The sequence below is a fragment of the Telmatherina bonti genome (assembly GCF_933228915.1).
Source record: "Telmatherina bonti genome assembly, chromosome: 5".
In the NCBI taxonomy this organism is placed as follows: Eukaryota; Metazoa; Chordata; class Actinopteri; order Atheriniformes; family Telmatherinidae; genus Telmatherina; species Telmatherina bonti.
This window is the reverse complement of record NC_136623.1, coordinates 34,392,814-34,411,181: the sequence shown is the minus strand read 5'-3', so window position 1 is coordinate 34,411,181 and position 18,368 is coordinate 34,392,814. Positions and strand designations below refer to the sequence as shown.

Sequence of the window (18,368 nt, the reverse complement as noted above, 5' to 3'; positions counted from 1 at the left end):
CAAATGACAAAAAGCACTTTTTTTTTACTGGTAGGCAAACATTTAAGAAGGGTCTTTGTCATTAATAAAACTTGTAATTTAATAACATCAAATATGGACAGACTGGAACCGACATGTTTAAAAAAAAACTATCTAATTATGATTGTAATTATTTTTTTAGTTAATTTATTTTGAAAATATTGAAAATCTTACATACTCCACCTTTAAAGAAAATGGAAGCAGGTACGAAGGCATTAACTGGGTAAGATGTTACTGCAGACATTTAGGCTAAGTTCAGACTGCAGGGCTCGCTGCTCATATCTGATGTTGTTGTGAAATCTGAATTTTTTGAAAGTCCGTTCACATTTCCGATCCATTGTGACTTGTATGTGATCTCCTGTATGAACCTCAGAAGCGTCCCGCATGCGTAGAAGACACGGCGACGTGCAGTGAGCGTGCGTGTGACGTCTTTGTGTTTGCAGAAGTAAATATGGACGGCAGCAGAGCATTTGCTGTTTTAAACGTTTTGTCCAACCGTAGCCACAACGTTGTGAATGGGTTCGTTTTAAAGAGACGTTGACGGAAGAGGAAAGTAAAAGTTTTGGTCGAGGACTTTAGTGGAGCTGCGGCAGCAACAACTGTAGAGAGAAACGTTTGGGTTCGGAGTCGCAGTCAGGATTGGTGGGAGAGTGATGTGAGCGCATTTACCGATGAAGAGTTCATAAACAACAAACGCAGAATAATGACGTTTGTCGCGTGTCGGATTAATGCGAACTGACCGTTCAGACTGAAGTCACATGGCAAAGTATCAGATACATATCGGATTTAGGACTCGCATTAGAAAATATCAGATCTGTGTCGTTCAGACTGTTAAGAAAAGATCGGTTCCAGGTCGCATCGGGGCAAAAACATCAGATTTAAGTCACTTCAGCCTGTAGTGTGAACGTAGCCTTATTATCCCAAGCTTTTGGCTGATAACAATGAAATTATGAAGCATTCAGTAAAAGCTACTGAGTGCTGGTTAGCTGAGCATTCAACAGTTCTGTAACATTACCAAACCAGTGGAACCAGTGCATCAACTCATCACAACAGGTTTCTCTTTCTAACGTTCTGACAACCGATACAGAGGTGACACAGCTCATCTTCATTTCATCTGGTTTCTGGTTCAAATGCAGAAAGTATAGATGTATTATTTTACCATGAGCTGAATGCAACCTGCAGGCCAGCGTAGCATATGGAGGTGTAATCATGTTCATTCTGACTAATCAAGGCATGCTAAATGCGGCAATAAGCTCAATCTGATCCATGAGCAGAAGTGCATTTTATGGATTTAATCAGATTTAGTGGAGGCTTTCAATTATAATTTATTTCTCTCCTTGATGCAGACTACATTGAGCAGACACACCAGTACATGTAGTCTGTGGTAGCGTGTGGGAGGTCACCGTGGTCAGTGTGTGGTTCAGTCTGAGGGGTGATACTGCCTGAAAGTAGACAGGAATTACAGGCTTCCCTCAGTTGCTACGGCTGCTTTCTAAACCACAAAACAATCTGAGATTTCTGGCCTCGCACATTTACAAAAATTTGTCTTAAGATTAAGAGAATTTGGCCACGGACAGAAAAGGAGAGAGGTCTGTGACTGTCTGAGCGAGGCCGGAGATCAGCTCTGTCCTACAGGCAGCTGGGTCACAGTTAGTGATAATATCTGCTTGTTGAGGAAAATAAGATTTTACGCTTTGTTTTCTCATTTCTCTTTTTTTTCTGGGCTCTAAAGAAGCATTATGTAACTTTCAAACCTTAAAACTCAGTGTCCCAGACTTGCCTGAGGATGCAGTGACATCTATCATGTGTATTTCTTTAGACACTATACAGCTTTTACATCCGGGACGCTGCAGAAGTGTTTTGCTTCATGGGATAATAAGGAACTGGCTGTTTTGAACACGCAACAACGCTGATTCAGCAAAGAAACACAAGATTAAAAGGGAGAAAGAAACTAAAGTGTCATCATAAGACCATCTTTTTCTGGGTGGAGGGAGCTAACAGCTCAGGTTGGAGGCAAGATGGATGCTGAATAAGCCGTTGATAAGGGGGCGCGTGACGGGAAAATGGTAAATGTAGTGTCTTTTAAAACACCATGCTCTGTAGTACTACTGTATTCCAAGTCCGAGCACCTTCGTTCTAATCAACTGTAAAGAAATTTATCAAGAATGTATAAGTCTGCAGAGACCATGAAATGAAAGCCCTCCCCTTTACTGAACAGTCAGGGAATCTAATCTAATGCCCAAACATCTCCCTCCCATGAAGGACACTGACCATCTGCGTTATCTGTGAGGCCTCAATATGAAACACCTTCCAATATTAACTCCAACATCAAAAGGAAAGAGCAGAGGACATGTTTCTACCAGAGCACGTTCAACGTTTCCATGTTCAGCCTCAGTGTTTGCAGTTGGGAACATAATAATAACAATCTCGGGAATCAGGTTTTTTTTTTACACTTTACACAATGCCATAAGTTGAGTGTTGGTTTTAGTCAAAGCAGAGAAAAGAGGAGCAGTAAGTGGGAAGGCAGGGAACAGCTGGCAGAGCTCATGGTGACATTACAGTGTGCACACAACCACAGTGCCCACATGAACCAACGCTGCTCAGCGAGTTGCACATTGTAAGGAGGATGCACCACAGCAAACCCAGTTCCAGTACATTCACACACACATTCATTCCACTCCACTTTCTCTACTCCTCTTCTGCTCTTTCATCTCCTCTTTTTCCACTTTTCCGACACGCTTAAGGCCTCACATACCAAAGTCTGAGAGGGACTGGGACAGCTGACATATTCCTGAAATCCAATGAGTGTCAACATAACCTCAAAAGCAGACACAGAAGCAGACATTTTTGGTTTTATGATAGAGATGATTGCTGCGTATTTTCCCCACTAAACACAAACTTACACACTGCATCACATATTCCCCTTCACTCTTTTACATACAGAGCCCAAAAGTCCCCCCCCCACTTTCCTAACCTGCCAGCAAATGGGCCAGATGTGCAAATGTTTCTCCATGCCGCTATTCAAGCCCCTTTCCAAGAGAAAGGCAGAGTGAGGGGAGAGGAATATTTGACTTCACTCCACGGGAGACCAGTTTCATAAATCCTGGCGACTACACGACGGTAAAAAAGGTAGCTTGACAGGCTTGGCTGGGGGAGAATGTTGACAGCATACCAAACAACATGATCCTAATGAGTTGGAAAATCCCTGGCCCTCCAGAGGACTGTCCAGATGCTACCGTCATGAGAAACGCTACTGTTTTATTGAATTCAGACTCCCCTCCCTTTATTTAATAAGGGGCAAAATTTATTATTTGGCCATTAAGGCATCGTAGGTGACATGAAGCGTTTCGGAGTTAATTTACCCTCGGCTGCAGGTCCTGTACTCCAAACTGGGCACAAAACAAGCTCATGTTTAAGCGTCTTCCGTGAACACGTATATTTGGACAGCTTATGTTTTGGTTATGCGCTGGCACTCCTGGTACAGGGTCTGCAGCCAGTTTGCCCATAATTCACAAGCCGCTATCTGGTCGACTTCTTTTCCATGAATGATCGTCTGACACTTGAGTTGATCCCTGAGAAATAACTATAAAACTTTTCATAAGTGAGTTAAATCACTTTTAGCTGGAGCCAGTTGTATATATCTCTTCTGACAATTTCCTGGCACTAACATTCAGGCTTTTTCCATAAAGAACTAAACAAACAAAGGACACTATATATAATTCATAAAAAAAAAAAAAAAAAAAAAAAAAAAAAAAAAAAAAAAAAAAAAACGGTCAATAAATCAGAAACAATAATGACTGCATTAAAATTAAATGCAGTGATCTAAAAGAGACCACACGAGCATGTCTGTTCTCCATTTTATGCCCGAAGGACACAATAAATGGCTGTTTTTGTTATTCTTTTCCTTTATTACGCCAAATAGCTGAATTGCTTTTGCCAAATTATAATCACTACCCTATAGTAGCAACTGCATTATGAAAAATAACCAACTGAAAAACACACACTGAGCTATTTGCCTTGCTGAACAATTACAAACACATGCCTCTCCGTCTTTGATGAACACGGAGCCTCTCTTTTGAAGAACTTGCAGTGAATCACTAGCTGAAAAGATCTGCATTAACTTCGTCAGGCATCTGAAATTCATCTAACTAGGTTAGCATTTACGCTGGATCTGCAGGCAACAAAGGTTACATTCACACTGCAGGCAAAAGTGGCCCGAATCAGACTTTTTCTGGCCCATGTGTGATCAATATAAGTTCCCATTTATTTCATTTTTTTCACTAGCAAAAGCCAAAATCCCATCGTGGAGCACGTTGCTTACCTGGAACTTTATACACCTCATTGACTAGACTTTCACTGAGTGTCTGTGGAGCTCCGCTGGGCAGGCTGTGGGTCCAGCTCTGGTAAACTGCTTGGAGCAGAAGCGTCTGGGCCCTTGTGGCCTGGATAGAGAAGTGAGGAAGCTCAAAAATGCACTCTGTGGTGGGGACCGACGACCTTTTGCTCCTGCAAGAGAAGAAACAAGAACCATGAGATTGAAGACGGTGACTGTCTGTTAGGACTAAGTGACAATAAAAGAATGAAGAGTTGCGTATAAATGCTAATACACACCAAATTAAACAGGAAACTGTGGAAACAGTTCACAGCTTCCACAAATCCATCAATACGCCATTGAAATATAAAACAGCTCATTGACGGCACAAAAGGCCAAATAAGTAGAAGTACATTCCAACAGTAAACCTAAGAGGTACCAAGTGTGAGCCAAGCTCTCATTGGTTACTTGGCAGGTAGGGTTAGTTAGTCGACCCCTCTCCCACCTCCGTCAAAACTGTGACGATGATTTATGTGAAAAGATGTTCAGCCCAGAAACCCGACCCTGAAAAGAATCTCCAAGCATTTAACATTTCATCTGTCTCCAGCAGTGTGTCTGAGCACATGACAAGCTGATGAGTCGAGCGTTCGGGGGGATGAGGTAACAGAACGGTGTGACAGAGTCCCCCAAGCCCCCGTCCATCAGAACCTCAGCAGACCATGCTCTCATTTATCATCTCACACTTGTTTTCCTCTCTTCTCGCACTCCCCTCACTGCCTCCCTTAGTCACTCATTTATACCCAAATTCTTGTTCACATCAATGCTGCATACAACCTCCATACCTCCTTTCAAACCCACAAATCACATCTTAGAGCAGGATTTTTGCGCCACACATCCGTCACACGCAGTAGGCAACACTAGGAGGAGGGAATCTTTACCAAACATGCACACTCTGAACAAGGAATGGACTTCTGCACGGTGAACAATGTGGTCTCATCATTTCTACCAATATTCCTCCCTTTTCTTCCCCAGGACCCTCCACTCACTGGAAAAACACGGAGTGAGCCTGAATTACAGGACTTTATGGAGCAGGACTGGTAGCGCCCCCTGTTCAGACATGCATCCAGGTTTTGGTGGTTGTGTGTGTGCGTGCTGCACACATGCACTTGACTACGTATTGTGCTGGAAGCGAAGGGGGCTGCCTCATGAGCAGAGCTTTAATTGAAACTAGAAGTGTGACTGGTTCCAGAGATGGCTGCAGCGTGTCAGGAACGAGCATCACAGTTCATTTAATCACACATCCATTATGGTCTGGTCTCAGTTCAGAGTGTGGGATATGTCACAGGGTCCCCTCTCCTCGCTCAGCAGCTCTGCAATCGTTTAACTTCTCTGCTTCCCTCCCTCTCCTTCTCCAAAAGTCTCTTTATCTTTCCCTTTCTTCTGCTCCTGGGTGGCTCGCCAGGGTGACATGAGCTTTTTAGTTGCACACAAGGCAACCCCAGAGCTCTTAACCGCCTGCCGTCTTTACTGTAAGAAAGAAAGTGAGGCTGTTTGATAAAAACGAGATGGCGAGTAGAGAAGGAGCAGGAAGAAAAGCCCAGACCTGACAGGGTCAATGGGTTTCCCATGACAACACACACATGCATACAACACAAATACATTTTCAATTCCGTTACTGCGTGTGATGTATCTGCCAGGGCACACCATGCCGCGTCACGCCGTCTTGCTTTTTAAAAAGTCACTACTGCTGCGTGCTTTTCAATGACGCATTCATCAAACCCAATTTCATGTGTTATTCCCATCGTCAAATACGTGCACGCTGTGCTGCATGCGTGTGCACATAGAGCAATGCTGCAGCTGAACAAAAGAAAAGCATAGAGGGCGCAGGCAACAACAATGTCCCCACATGCAGAGCAAATGTGCCTGGAAAGCCACTTCAATGAGAAGACTGGCAAGGGATGAAAGTTTGTTCGCTTATTTGAGTGTTTATAGTGTTTAAGGGGAGCTTGTCATGTGCATGTGGTCCCCTAAAACTTTAATTATGCACCTGTTTTTATTATATCATGCCCACTTCTTTGTGAAGAGCATTTTGGATCTTGGGATTAAATGAGAAGCAGAGACTCTCATTAGGGTGTTTTGGGAATGCTGGATGTGAAGACAGCCAAGCACTCATCGGATTTCATTAAGTAGCTGGCACGGTCAGTGTTTCTTGCTGCAACATGGTAAACAGCTTTTTGGCAGGAAGCTTTTCACTGTTACCACAAGCTCTGCGGGAAACAAAAGCATCCAAGAGGTCAAAACACATTAGTATCTGCAGCAGAAACAAATGGCGGCTTTAAAACATTTGGTTCAGAATGTGAACGAAGTTTTCTCAACGCATTTCTCTCTCCGAGTGCACAATCCATGTTACAATTTCAGCCTGTAGCCTGGGGAGCAAAGCTCATGAAAGCATACTTCTCTTATATGCAGAGACCCTGCAGAGTTGGGCCCACAAGCCACTTCAGATCCAGACTCATAATTTAAGAAATCAGCTCCTTTTAGCGTGAAGCTCAGTGGCTCACTGAGTCGGCTGCCTCTGACCTCACAGCAGTCCTGCAAGTCAATAACTTTTTCATTAAAGCACAGAGGCCACCGGGAAAATGTTAAAAGGAAATCAAAATTAGTCAGGAGCTATGAAAAATCAGGTGTTTCAGTTTCAGCCGATGAAATATGGTCTCCTTCGGTGGATTTCAACAACATTAGCTCTCATTTCCCGACCCGTCCCCGGGAGAGCAGGGAGCAGGGTGACAATGAACCAGACCAGGGCTACTACAGGCCAGTTGTCTGCCTGGCCAGGTAACCCCTCCACCAACTGGCACAAAGTCTTTCTGTCTTTCAGAAAGGGGGAGTTACAGGCACCATAACACCTGTGGTGCTCGGCCATTTCAGCTTGTTCATTTACAGATGAAAAAAGAACAAAAAACAGACTTTAAAGTTAATTTGGGTCATTAAAACAAATAAGAGGTTCGGTTTAAACATGCTCAGAGCCAACTGTGGCTACGATGACCAACATACATAATGTCACTATAAAGCACCATATTTTCATAGCCTATCTTAAACGGTTTTAAATTAATAAAAAGAAATCTGGGGTAACCAGATCATTTCTACCACGTCACATCGCTGCAACAGACACCCAGTTGGACCAGTGGTCGTCGGGCAAATCAGCTTTCTGGGTCGGTCTGACTGTTGTCATGACGATATTTGGGGTTCCAGCCAACGTGCTGCGATCAGCGAGGCCTCATATCTTTCCCAACACACATGCATGGAAATATGCACAAAGACTTGTATGACAAGAGGCGAGCCGTCACACAAGCTCCAACTCACCTGCACGCACATTTACAAACTAATAACGACTTGTTATTGAGCCAAGCACGCGCAACGGTAGGAACGCTGCTGCAGCTGGCGAGGAGCTCGTCGTTCTAACAAGCTGGTCAGGAAAATATCCTCTCTGTGTTCAAACATTGTTAAGCTTGTATAATATTAAAAGGATGTGTGGTCTGAGACGTGCTCAGACATTTAAACAACACACACACCATGCGAAACCAGCAGGGTTTGTAGAGATATACACATTTTTAGGTCCTTTGTTCTTTTGACAATGTTTGTTTATGAGTATTTTATAAAGAAAAAGAAGTACGCAGCATGTCCAGAAACATTTGTTGACAATGTCAAAGACATCTTAGGTTGTACATTATATCGCAGTTAGAACCTCTTACATATAGCGGGAGAAGCTCTGGTGCATGGTATGTGTCTGTATATAAACTGTGTCTATTTTGTAGACACGTAGGTGTGATATGCTAGCACAAGCACAGATGTTCAGATAAAAGATGCACCTGAGAAAGCAAGCGAGTTATGTCTGATAAGCAGAGCCAAACGCAGGCAGCCAATTTTTCCTTTCATGCTTTTTTCCCCCCTCTTTTTGGAAGATCAACATCTTGCGGTGATTGAAGGGATATTGCCATGGGCAGCTGGTCCTAATGGTTTACATAGTGTCTCAAAACACCGGCTTGGAACCTGCTCGCAGTTTCCAGAACATACATTTATGTTATTACTCATATCCTGTACAGTACCAAAAATCAGTCGTCTCACTCTTTCCACAATGCAACAGCAAAGACAGCTGTGGGCACTTGGATGTTGGCAGCTGACACGGAGCAAGGTGTCTGGTCTCTCAACAGATATTCAGGTGATTTTTTTCCCCCCACTTTTTTAATGTAAGAGGAGCTAAATGAAAATATACACGTACTGCAACATGCCATGCACTTAAAAGTTCAAATTTAGTAGAAGGACTAATAAAAGTAGAAAAATGAACGGGACAGTCAGTAAGGTTTAAATGCCCCACAATGTGCAACTTTCACTAAGCCTGTTGACAAAGTCCACAGCGATCCCAATGCAATCCCTCCAGGCCTGACATGTTTGTCTGATAGATGCAACAGATAGCAACTGTCCCGAGAGCGGTGATAACTTATCTGAAGTTTCCTCAAATCACTCAGCGTCACACCCCAACACAAACACACCCAAACTCAAACAGGTCGGAGAAAAAACCTTGTACTGCTATTGTTTCTGACTTTCAGAGCTTCTTTGGGGGAATCAGTGTAAAAACGGAGGGAGTTCATTATTTCGGTACAGACTGATCTTTGGTGTTGGTGGGGATGGGACTGTGTGTAGTTTGAAACAGTTTGAGTTCACGTTCACATCAGCTTTTCAGACTCGATTCCGTTTGCTCGGAAAGTCGCTTCATTTGGGAAACAGGAATGCACCAAACGAATTCTGATTCCGACTCAGTCCGCATACAAACGCAGGTCTCGGCCCGTTTCAAGCGGACCAAATACAGGAAGCAAACTACAAAAAAAAAAGTAATTTCCTGCATCTGACATAGCATTGCATTGTGGGTAAATACATGACCATCGTCCTCTGCCTCGCCTGGTGTTCATACTGCGACCATTGTTGCAGAGCATTTCTGCAGGATACTTGCATAAGACACAATAAAAACCCAAAACAGACATAGTTTCGTCTCCATGTTTAACTCACAGGTGGAGGAAACAGAGTTTTCTTCTTCACGCGGGTCTTGTCTTCTCTATTGCTAAATACTAGCGCAGCGCCACCTCTGGAATGGGGATATATTACTCTAATGGTTTGTCTCGTTTGACCAGAGTGCAGCGTGAACACCATCTCGGTCTGCTTGGATAGACCCCCCTACAGCTGACCCGAGTCCCCCATCGCACCGAGTCTAGCGGACTATTCTGATGTGAAAGCAGCCTTCGTGTTGCAGAGGACGAGGTTTCAGGCGAAACAAGTTGGTGTTACTGCTACCTTTTCTGGCAACGCTTTTATTGAATATTTCACAGATAACCATGTTGTGTTGTCTTCTTGTCAAAACCCGAACCACTGCCACATGATCGACCCAGAACCAAATCATCTGCATCACATGTAGCTTTTACGAATCACATATCTAAGTTTGCATGTTGCAGTTGTTTACTTCTGTTGCCTCCAAGTTTCTTCCATCTTACCTAATACGACAACGTGCACTCCTGCAGGAGCGTTTTCTGGATGGGTGGGGGAGTGCACCGCCTGCTGCTCTGTGCACGACATTGACAGAATGTACCAGAGACCAATCATACTTAATGTTTTCAAACTCTGCCTTGACTATTTATGCTAGATGTACACTTATTATATATATCTTGGTCAAACAACTTGGGATACATGGAGTATATCAAATATATGAATACTGCAGTATTCAAAAATTTCCAAATCAGTGTAAAAGGTCTCCGACTTCAGTTAAAGGACAAATCTGTGACTTATGGGCTACTACAAAGTCATGTCTTTAATCTTATAACAAAAGACTCAATGCGATGGCTTTACAAAGGCTTCAGATGAAGATTTATACGTCAAGCACTTCAAAATGAACAAGTGGCCGAGTTATAGGAGAAGGCCGTTTGTCTTTTTCCCACCTTCACACCTGAAGGTGACTCAGGTTAAACAAAGAAAGAAAAGACATAATACCACCGCAAAGCCAGAAGATAAAAAACAAAGAAAAAAAGTGAAAGAAAAATGTTTTCTTGATTAATTTCTTTTATGAGGTTTATTTGTTTAATGGGCTGCGCACGGTTTCAGTATCAAATCCATCAAGATGAAGCGGCTTGAATAATGGCTTGTTCCGTTCACATCACACCAGACTGCACTCAGAACTGAAACCGACACGGTCAAGAACTTAAACAAGTTGGGTTAGGCATGATAACCTGTGACTGGCAGAGTATCTGCAGGATTTCTGCTTTTTTTTTTCCTCTCACTGTTGCCAGGAAACATATTCGACCTCCTCAAAGCAAACAGAAGTGTGTGACATGTTCCCAGTTTAGAAAACTCTCCATGGTGGTACTAAAGTAGAGGAGATGAAGAGTTTTTTCTCTTTAAAACGTTGACATAATTGTTTGGAGCAAACTTTAAAATGTCTGCAGACACTGCGATGTTAACGTGACACACTGGAAAAGCAACATTCACCTGAATGCAGCTTCACTTTATCTCGCAGCTGGAATCTGTCACAGCGCTGATTATCTAGCAGAGCAGAGCCTTCTCTGTGTTGGATGTGGGAATGAGCTAGGGGGAGGTATGGACTAAATTTGAGGCCACAGCTCGGTTTTGTGGTTCCCTGGGGTCAAAGGTGTTCCATGTGTGCATTTCTCAATCATTGGTCCAGAACAGCCGAAACTCTTCATAGAAAGAAACACTCCTCTTTCTCCCTCTCTTTCACTCTCACACATGCACACACCTCCCCTTCCTCCCATCTGGAGCACCCCTGACCCAAAGCACACACGTATGCAGACAACCTTGCACAGACTCATACACAAACACACTGAGATCCACTCTCAAGAGGCGGCTTCATTACACAGGGATTACTAAAAGAAATGTTTTAATCAAGCGCCGCAGACAGCTGCAGACCGCAAGGCGAGAAAATGGCAATGATGTGGTTCATCAGGCATAAAAGGAAAAGGCATCAGGAGGCCGATGGATGTGTGTGCACGCAGCTTCCTGCCTCTGTTCAACGAGTCCAGCTGTGGACGACAGGCGGCTCCATTTGAAGACACAAAGTTAGGAGAACTCAGACTGATGCTGGTTTTCTGTAATCGACTGGTCAGCCATTTGTCTCCTGAAACCTTTCATCTCCATGTTTACTGAAAACAAGGACAAGTCCTCCAAAGTTTCCCACACCGTCATTTTTCTACACAAAGATTTATATCTGATATAACACCAACGCTTCCTGCACCTCACAGATTTCTCATTTCTCAGGCTTTTTCCAGGAAGCCACGGAGCAGCACTGAGGTTGAGTGGGGGGATAAGGACAGTGGAATGCACACCACAGGAGATGATAATCCACTCAGAGCTGATAATCCATCCATCCTTCCCTATTTCCCACTGTTTTCCCTCCCTCAAGCTTCAGCTCCTCAGATGACTAATTCAGGAATTAATGGACTCTTTCAGCTAACTGAAAACATCTCCAGCTGCTCCTGAATCTACTTTCTTGGCTCTCATCTACATATCCAAAGACATTTTATGGTCAACTTAAAAATTCAATAGATATTCTTGGATTGCATGAATACTGCCTCTTAAAAGCATTACAGCATATAACGTCCACCTCTGGGCTGAATTAAAAGCCGTGTTGGTTTAGGCTACCACATGACAAAATCATAAGGGCAAGCGTACAAACTCTGCAGCAGCATGACGAAGGTTTCTCCAGCACCGAGCGGACTGAACGCCCAAAGAAAAGCATGGAAGCCTCCGTTAGAACAGGGATGTCAATCACTAGACGTTTCTTTAAAACAACGCTCCTCTGTGCATCCACTGATCTCTGGCTGCCATAAAACCAAATAAAACTGTCTGAGACCAGATGCAGGAAAGAAAAAAAATCCTCACCGCAGAGTTGGCCAAAATATTTTATAGACTGTGCCACACGAAAAATGATGTTTTACCTTGCAGCTCGCAGTCCGTCACACTTCCAAAGTTCAGAGTGAAAAGTGGAACAATATTACGTCATATGCCATTCGGAGCTTTTAATACGCACCTGTTAATACATAAAGCCTACTTGTTGCAGTTCTGCCCACATCCCTTCAGCCTTTCCCCCCCTCCAACATCATCATTCCCTTGTTTCTTCGAAAGCAGGGAAGGACCTACACAGCATGTGTTGCCTTGTTCAGCTAAATTAATTCCTAGCTGCTCTCAGGCCTCCCAACCACAGCTCAAAGTTGAGCATGACCACAGCAACCACATGCTGATTTGAGGTCATTCAATTATCCTTCCCTTTACAGCAACAGCTCCCAGTATCTTTAACCCGGTCTGCACGCTGAACTTTATGAGTAACTAAGAGCTTTTTGGTGATAATCAAGTTTTAAATTAAAACTAATAAAATATAGGTTGAGTTGTAGAGACACACACACACAGATGAGTGTGCAAAAACATTCATAAAATTCACTAGTTTGTCGCCAACATCCACTGAAAGCACAGGAATGTCACCGTTTTATCCAGCAGCAACTTCACAATCCCTACCCCTCAAAGTCATCATTCCACTTCTTCTTGTTAATGATATTCCCTGCAAAACTGGCTTGCAGTCAAATGTGACAGCCACAGTAAATGTTCTCATCAGTGAACGCTGTTCATGTATATTTGCTAAATTTGGCTCGGATCTCTTCTCAAGTGCACAGAAAACATTTGTCATCCTGTTCTTGGCTCCACTCGGAGACACAGACCAGGAGCAACTTGCTATGACTAACTATGAACAGGAGTAATGAGGCATTACAATCACACCAGAAGCTTCGTGCCTCAGATGCCTCAAGCGCCCTTCATAAATCACAACATGAGCTAATCTGGAGTCTAGACTACTGGTCCAGACATGGTAATGGACTTCCCAACTTCACATAAAAAAGATGAAATCTTACAGGTAGTGCTAAAAAGTGGACTAACCTCTGACAATATAATGTACTTAGACCAATAATGAGATATCAGGGGAAAAGCTACGTTGGTTTCAGTCCTACCAGTCTCAGAGCAGGAGGCTGTATAACATGCACCTGTAATGCCAAATGCTTAAAGAAATTATCCCCTCAGAAATAGCTGCGCAACTAATAGGGGCTGCTAAAAACGCCACATAAAAGCTGGCGCAGGCCTGAATTATGGCCTGTAATGCGACGAACCACACCAAGCTGCTGCTGGTTGGTTGGTGGGCCTGTCTCCATATGTTGCTGCCATCAGGTGGCCCTGCATCAGGAATATTATATGGTGTTAGCACAAGTGTGTGTGCATATGTGCTCATGTGTCTGAGTGAGAGAGAGGTTAAGTTTTGGGGAAATCAATGCAGGTGGCACTTCTAACATCCCTGTCCTCCCCCCCCCCCGATTCTTTTTTTTGTCTGGGAAGGTGGAGAGCGGGGGTGCAGGCACTGATTTTATCTGGAATAACAACTTTAACAGTCAGAGCAACTGAGACTCGCTGCAGAGTCCCTGTAAAGTTGGGGGGCCCATGCATTGCTTTTTATTGTGCATTTGTACAACCTGATACGTCTCACTGTAGGTGTGAAAAAGAGCTTTTCAGAAAACTTTGGCCTTCTGCTAAGGCCGAATTACAGGGATCTGCACCCAGCGGCTACAGAGCCTCAAGTAGCCCTTTAATCCTTCCCCAATGGCTCTTGATAACAGTGGCTAAACAATAAAGAACCAACAAATGTTTTAAAACATAGATGTAATAAAAATGCAGTTGTTTGGAAGTTTTTCTGTTTCGTTTCTCATGGAATAATTGCATTGAATTTCCACAAAAAACTGACACAAAGATCTGTTTTTCTTCTCATCAGACTGGAAACTTTTTGCAAAAGTTTTATGTTCTTTATTTTAGAAGCTAAAATAGAAATAAAGTAGCATTTTTGAAGATCACAAATTTCCAGTTTCAGATAAGTCTAAAAAACTAGAAGTTGTCTTTTTTTTTTTTAAAAGGTCATTTGCCTTTCTGAACAGGTTTATTTAGCTGGGATGAAGCCAGAAATTGCTCTTTGGATTGCAAATGTTGCAGACCAATGTGTTAATCTACAAACAACTGAGCTCATGATGGGTCAAACAAGTTTAGGGATCTTTGTGACTAAATTTCATGCAGTAACACTAGAAACATCATGACTCCCTCATATTTGTGGTGCACATCAAGTGAGCAGCTGCCGCTCAGGAGGTAGAGTGATTATCAACTCTACCTTGCAGTGAAGGACTCCACTTCAACACTCACAATGAACAGCAGAACACAGGTTCACCAAAACTTAAAACCCACTTTGCATAAAAGGAGTCTCAGAGTCTGACAAATGAATAATAAAAGTAAATATATGCAATCAGGGTATTTCTGTATTTGCACTGTCTACATATCAAGATCAAATCAAATAAACGATACTTTATTAATCCCCGAGGGGAAATTCAAAGTTCAAGCCAGCTTGTCCAACGTTTGAAATACAGACATGTAACATTAATGACAAAAGAAGAATACAGAACCAAGCTAAAGCTCCGGCCACGCAGCCAGTTTTACCGGCGCCGCCTTATAACAGATAAGAACAGAGATACAACAGGATCATAGGGGGGAAAAAAAGGTCATGTAACTATCTATTTCTCTAATATATCAATATATAAATATATGCCGATATTGCCGTCTCTAACTTATTTCTCCTTTTTTCTGCAGGTCTTCCTGAACAAGTGCAGTTGTACATGTTGTTCTGTCTTTCCTGTCCTCTCCACCCCAACCAGTCGAGGCAGATGGCTGCCCTCTCTGAGCCGGGTTCTGCCGGAGGTTTTCTTCCTGTTAAAGGGGAGTTTTTTCCTTCCCACTGTCGCCTCGTGCAGCTCAGGATGGAGGATTGGATCCAAGTCATGACTCGTTGCAATCAGTTGGTTTCTATTATAGGATATGTATGAATCGGCTTGAAATGATCTGTATGTAAAGTGTCCTGTGACAACGTTGTGAAGTGGCGCTATACAAATAAAGTTGAATTGAATTGAATTAACTCCACGCGCCACAAGATGACGCAGTCCGAAGAGACAGAGTAAAAAAAATAAGATACTTCATGTGGCTGCTTATGGCTCAGAGTCAGCTCCTTCGCTATATTCAGACAAACAGAAAACGATTATCACGGCCAGTAAGCTTAACATGACGCTGGTTGCAAGTCTAAAATGTTTGTCTAAAATTTAAAATGGCATAAACACGTTTCAGATTCACCTGCATTTAATGCTGTATCCAGGCTAACCCTACAATACTTCATGTAATAGCTTCGTTATAGATGGGAAATAAGCAGAACATGTGAGCTTTAGTTGAACAAATGACAGTGATCTCATGTGAGATGCAATATGGATGGAACTGGTAGAGGCCCTGTAGAGACATCTTTGCTTCAGGAGCCTTAAATGCTGAAAATCTACAAAAACCCTTTTCCTCAAGTAGTCTTAAGCTCAGACAGCTAACATCTATTATTGATTTCACATTTTTGTTTGTATTATGTATGGTCAGAGTTTACTGGCATCCCCCATGTTGATATCCTAATGTAGGATGTGTCCTAAACAGGCACAAACGTGCAAACGAAGCTGGTAGTTTAAATAACACAGCTAGAAAGCAAGATTTTATATACTTTGTTTTGTTTTTACTTTAGTTTTTTCCTAGTGGAAACTTCAAGGAGGGATGACAAGTAATCTGGCGATCGATAAACGTGGAGAACACATCGGAGTGCATCTCTACTCCAGTCCAACCTCAGATCAAATTACAATGATCAAGTGAACCAAGCTCAGCATTTATCAACAGTAAAGCACTAACTTGGAGTTAAAAATTAGCCGCAGTAACGCTTAGACACGTCAGGGTGCAGCTCGGAGATCAGCTTTATCAACAATGGGATAATCTAGACTTTTCAGTGAGTTGTTAGTTTTGGAGTTTCAAACCCTCAAAGGTAATTCTCACGCAGAGTTGTAAAATAACATTTAAGGATAATGCTGGCAAAGGACAGGAGATTAACATGTTACTACTGTGATGGGTTCATTCTGTTGCAGCAGCCACCTTCAGACTCGCCTTGTTTTGGCTGAGTTCACATTGCTCTCTTCTTGCAAACAATCAGCAGGATGAATCCTAAACAAGTAACAGGACAACTAAAGATGTAGCACAAATTCTAAAATGAGGATGTTTCTCAGATATCTTCAGCCTGGTACCATTAGTTAGAGGTGTGAATCCTAGATTAGCGTATTCACTTAAAGGTGATCACAAGCTTTTTTTCTGTGCCTTACATATAACATTAGTAAACCGACAGAAAAATGCTTTTGTGGACTTTTATGATGCTACAGTAAAGTGAGATTACAGGGACATTAAAATACCAGGTGTCCATAAAGTGTCTTTACAATTTTTAAAAAAGTATTACAAAAAAAACTGTCCATCCATCCATCCATCCATCTTCTGCCGCTTATCCGGGGTCGGGTCGCGGGGGCAGCAACCTAAGCAGGGAAGCCCAGACTTCCCTCTCTCCAGCCACATTTGCCAACTCTGCGGGGGGGGGGGGGGGGGATCCCGAGGCGTTCCCAGGCCAGCCGAGAGATATAATCCCTCCAGCGTGTCCTGGGTCTTCCCCGGGGTCTCCTCCCAGAGGGACGTGCCTGGAACACCTCACCAGGGAGGTCCAGGAGGCATCCTGACCAGATGCCCGAGCCACCTCAACTGGTTCCTCTCGATGCGGAGGAGCAGCGGCTCTACTCTGATCTCCTCCCGGATGACTGAGCTCCTCACCCTATCTCTAAGGGAGAGCCCGGCCACCCTGTGGAGGAAACTCATTTCAGCCGCCTGTATACGAGATCTTGTTCTTTCGGTCACGACCCACAGCTCATGACCATAGGAGAGGGTAGGAACGTAGATCGACTGGTAAATGGAGAGCTTCACCTTCTGGCTCAGCTCCTTCTTCACCACGACAGACTGGCGCAGAGTCCACATTACTGCAGACGCCGCACCGATCCGTCTGTCGATCTCGCGCTCCATCCTTCCCTCACTCGTGAACAAGACCCCGAGATATTTAAACTCCTCCACTTGAGGCAGGACCTGACTCCCGACCCGGAGAGGAAAATCCACCTTATTCCAGCTATTAATTAATCAAATTTCTTCCATGTACTTATCAGTGGTCTCTGAGTTTTAAATAACATTTCATTGGTTTAAATCAGGCTCCTTCTGTTAAATAAGCCTAAGAACTGTCTACTCCTTGGGAAAATGCACAATATGTTTTGTGTTGATCCACACAGTCAACAAAACTACAAAGATTCTGGAAGACTTTCATCATCACGTCCCTCAGTTTGTGCAGAGCAGTAGAAATGTATGGAGACAGGGACAGTGTTGGATGAAGGGAGGAGTGGACGAGTAAGAACATCAGAGTAAAACAGATGGAGAGGTGTATGAAACAGGACCAAAAAGGATTCTTGGCTCGTTAGATATCTGCTTCTCCTTCCAGAGAATTATTCATCCATTCACCTTTTTAATTAATTTGCTAAATTATAGAATGACTTCACATACCTGCATTATCACTTTAACTTATTCAGAAACAAGTTTTGTTATAATTATTAAATTCATTTTTGAGTTATAACTAGATGTTTTGAGAGATGATAACAGATTTTTGATCAATAAGTCTATGATTGAGAAACCCTTTTGCATTTGTGTTTGTATTCAAACAGAGTTTATAATGGCATGTATTTACATCAGTGGGTTTAAACGACACTGACAGGAGACAGAATTATTAACATAAGAAATTATTTTTTCTAGAAGTTTTCTTAAGTCACATCTGACTGGAGGAACTCAAATAAGAGCCGGCTTTGTTGATTCGTGCGTTGCACAAAAAGATGTAACACACAAAAGCTGGTTCTGAATGTGTCTCTGTTTTTCCGTCTCTGGATTTTCTCTTAAAGGTCAACTTCCTCCCACTCTCTTTATTATATTTATTTATTTTCTTATGAATAAATCACTGTTTTTATGCTCATGTTTAGAT

The 18,368-nt window shown here is 42.9% G+C and overlaps 1 protein-coding gene across 1 annotated transcript in view; it reads right to left on the bottom strand.

The window, feature by feature from the left end:
• The window catches only part of vps13b (vacuolar protein sorting 13 homolog B), a 433,420-nt gene that overhangs the window by 336,539 nt on the left and 78,513 nt on the right, over window positions 1–18,368 (bottom strand). Inside the window, exon 17 of the mRNA XM_079241403.1 lies at window positions 4,340–4,524. Within this exon, the coding sequence (XP_079097529.1) occupies window positions 4,340–4,524 (185 nt within the window). The remainder of the gene's footprint in view (window positions 1–4,339; window positions 4,525–18,368) is intronic.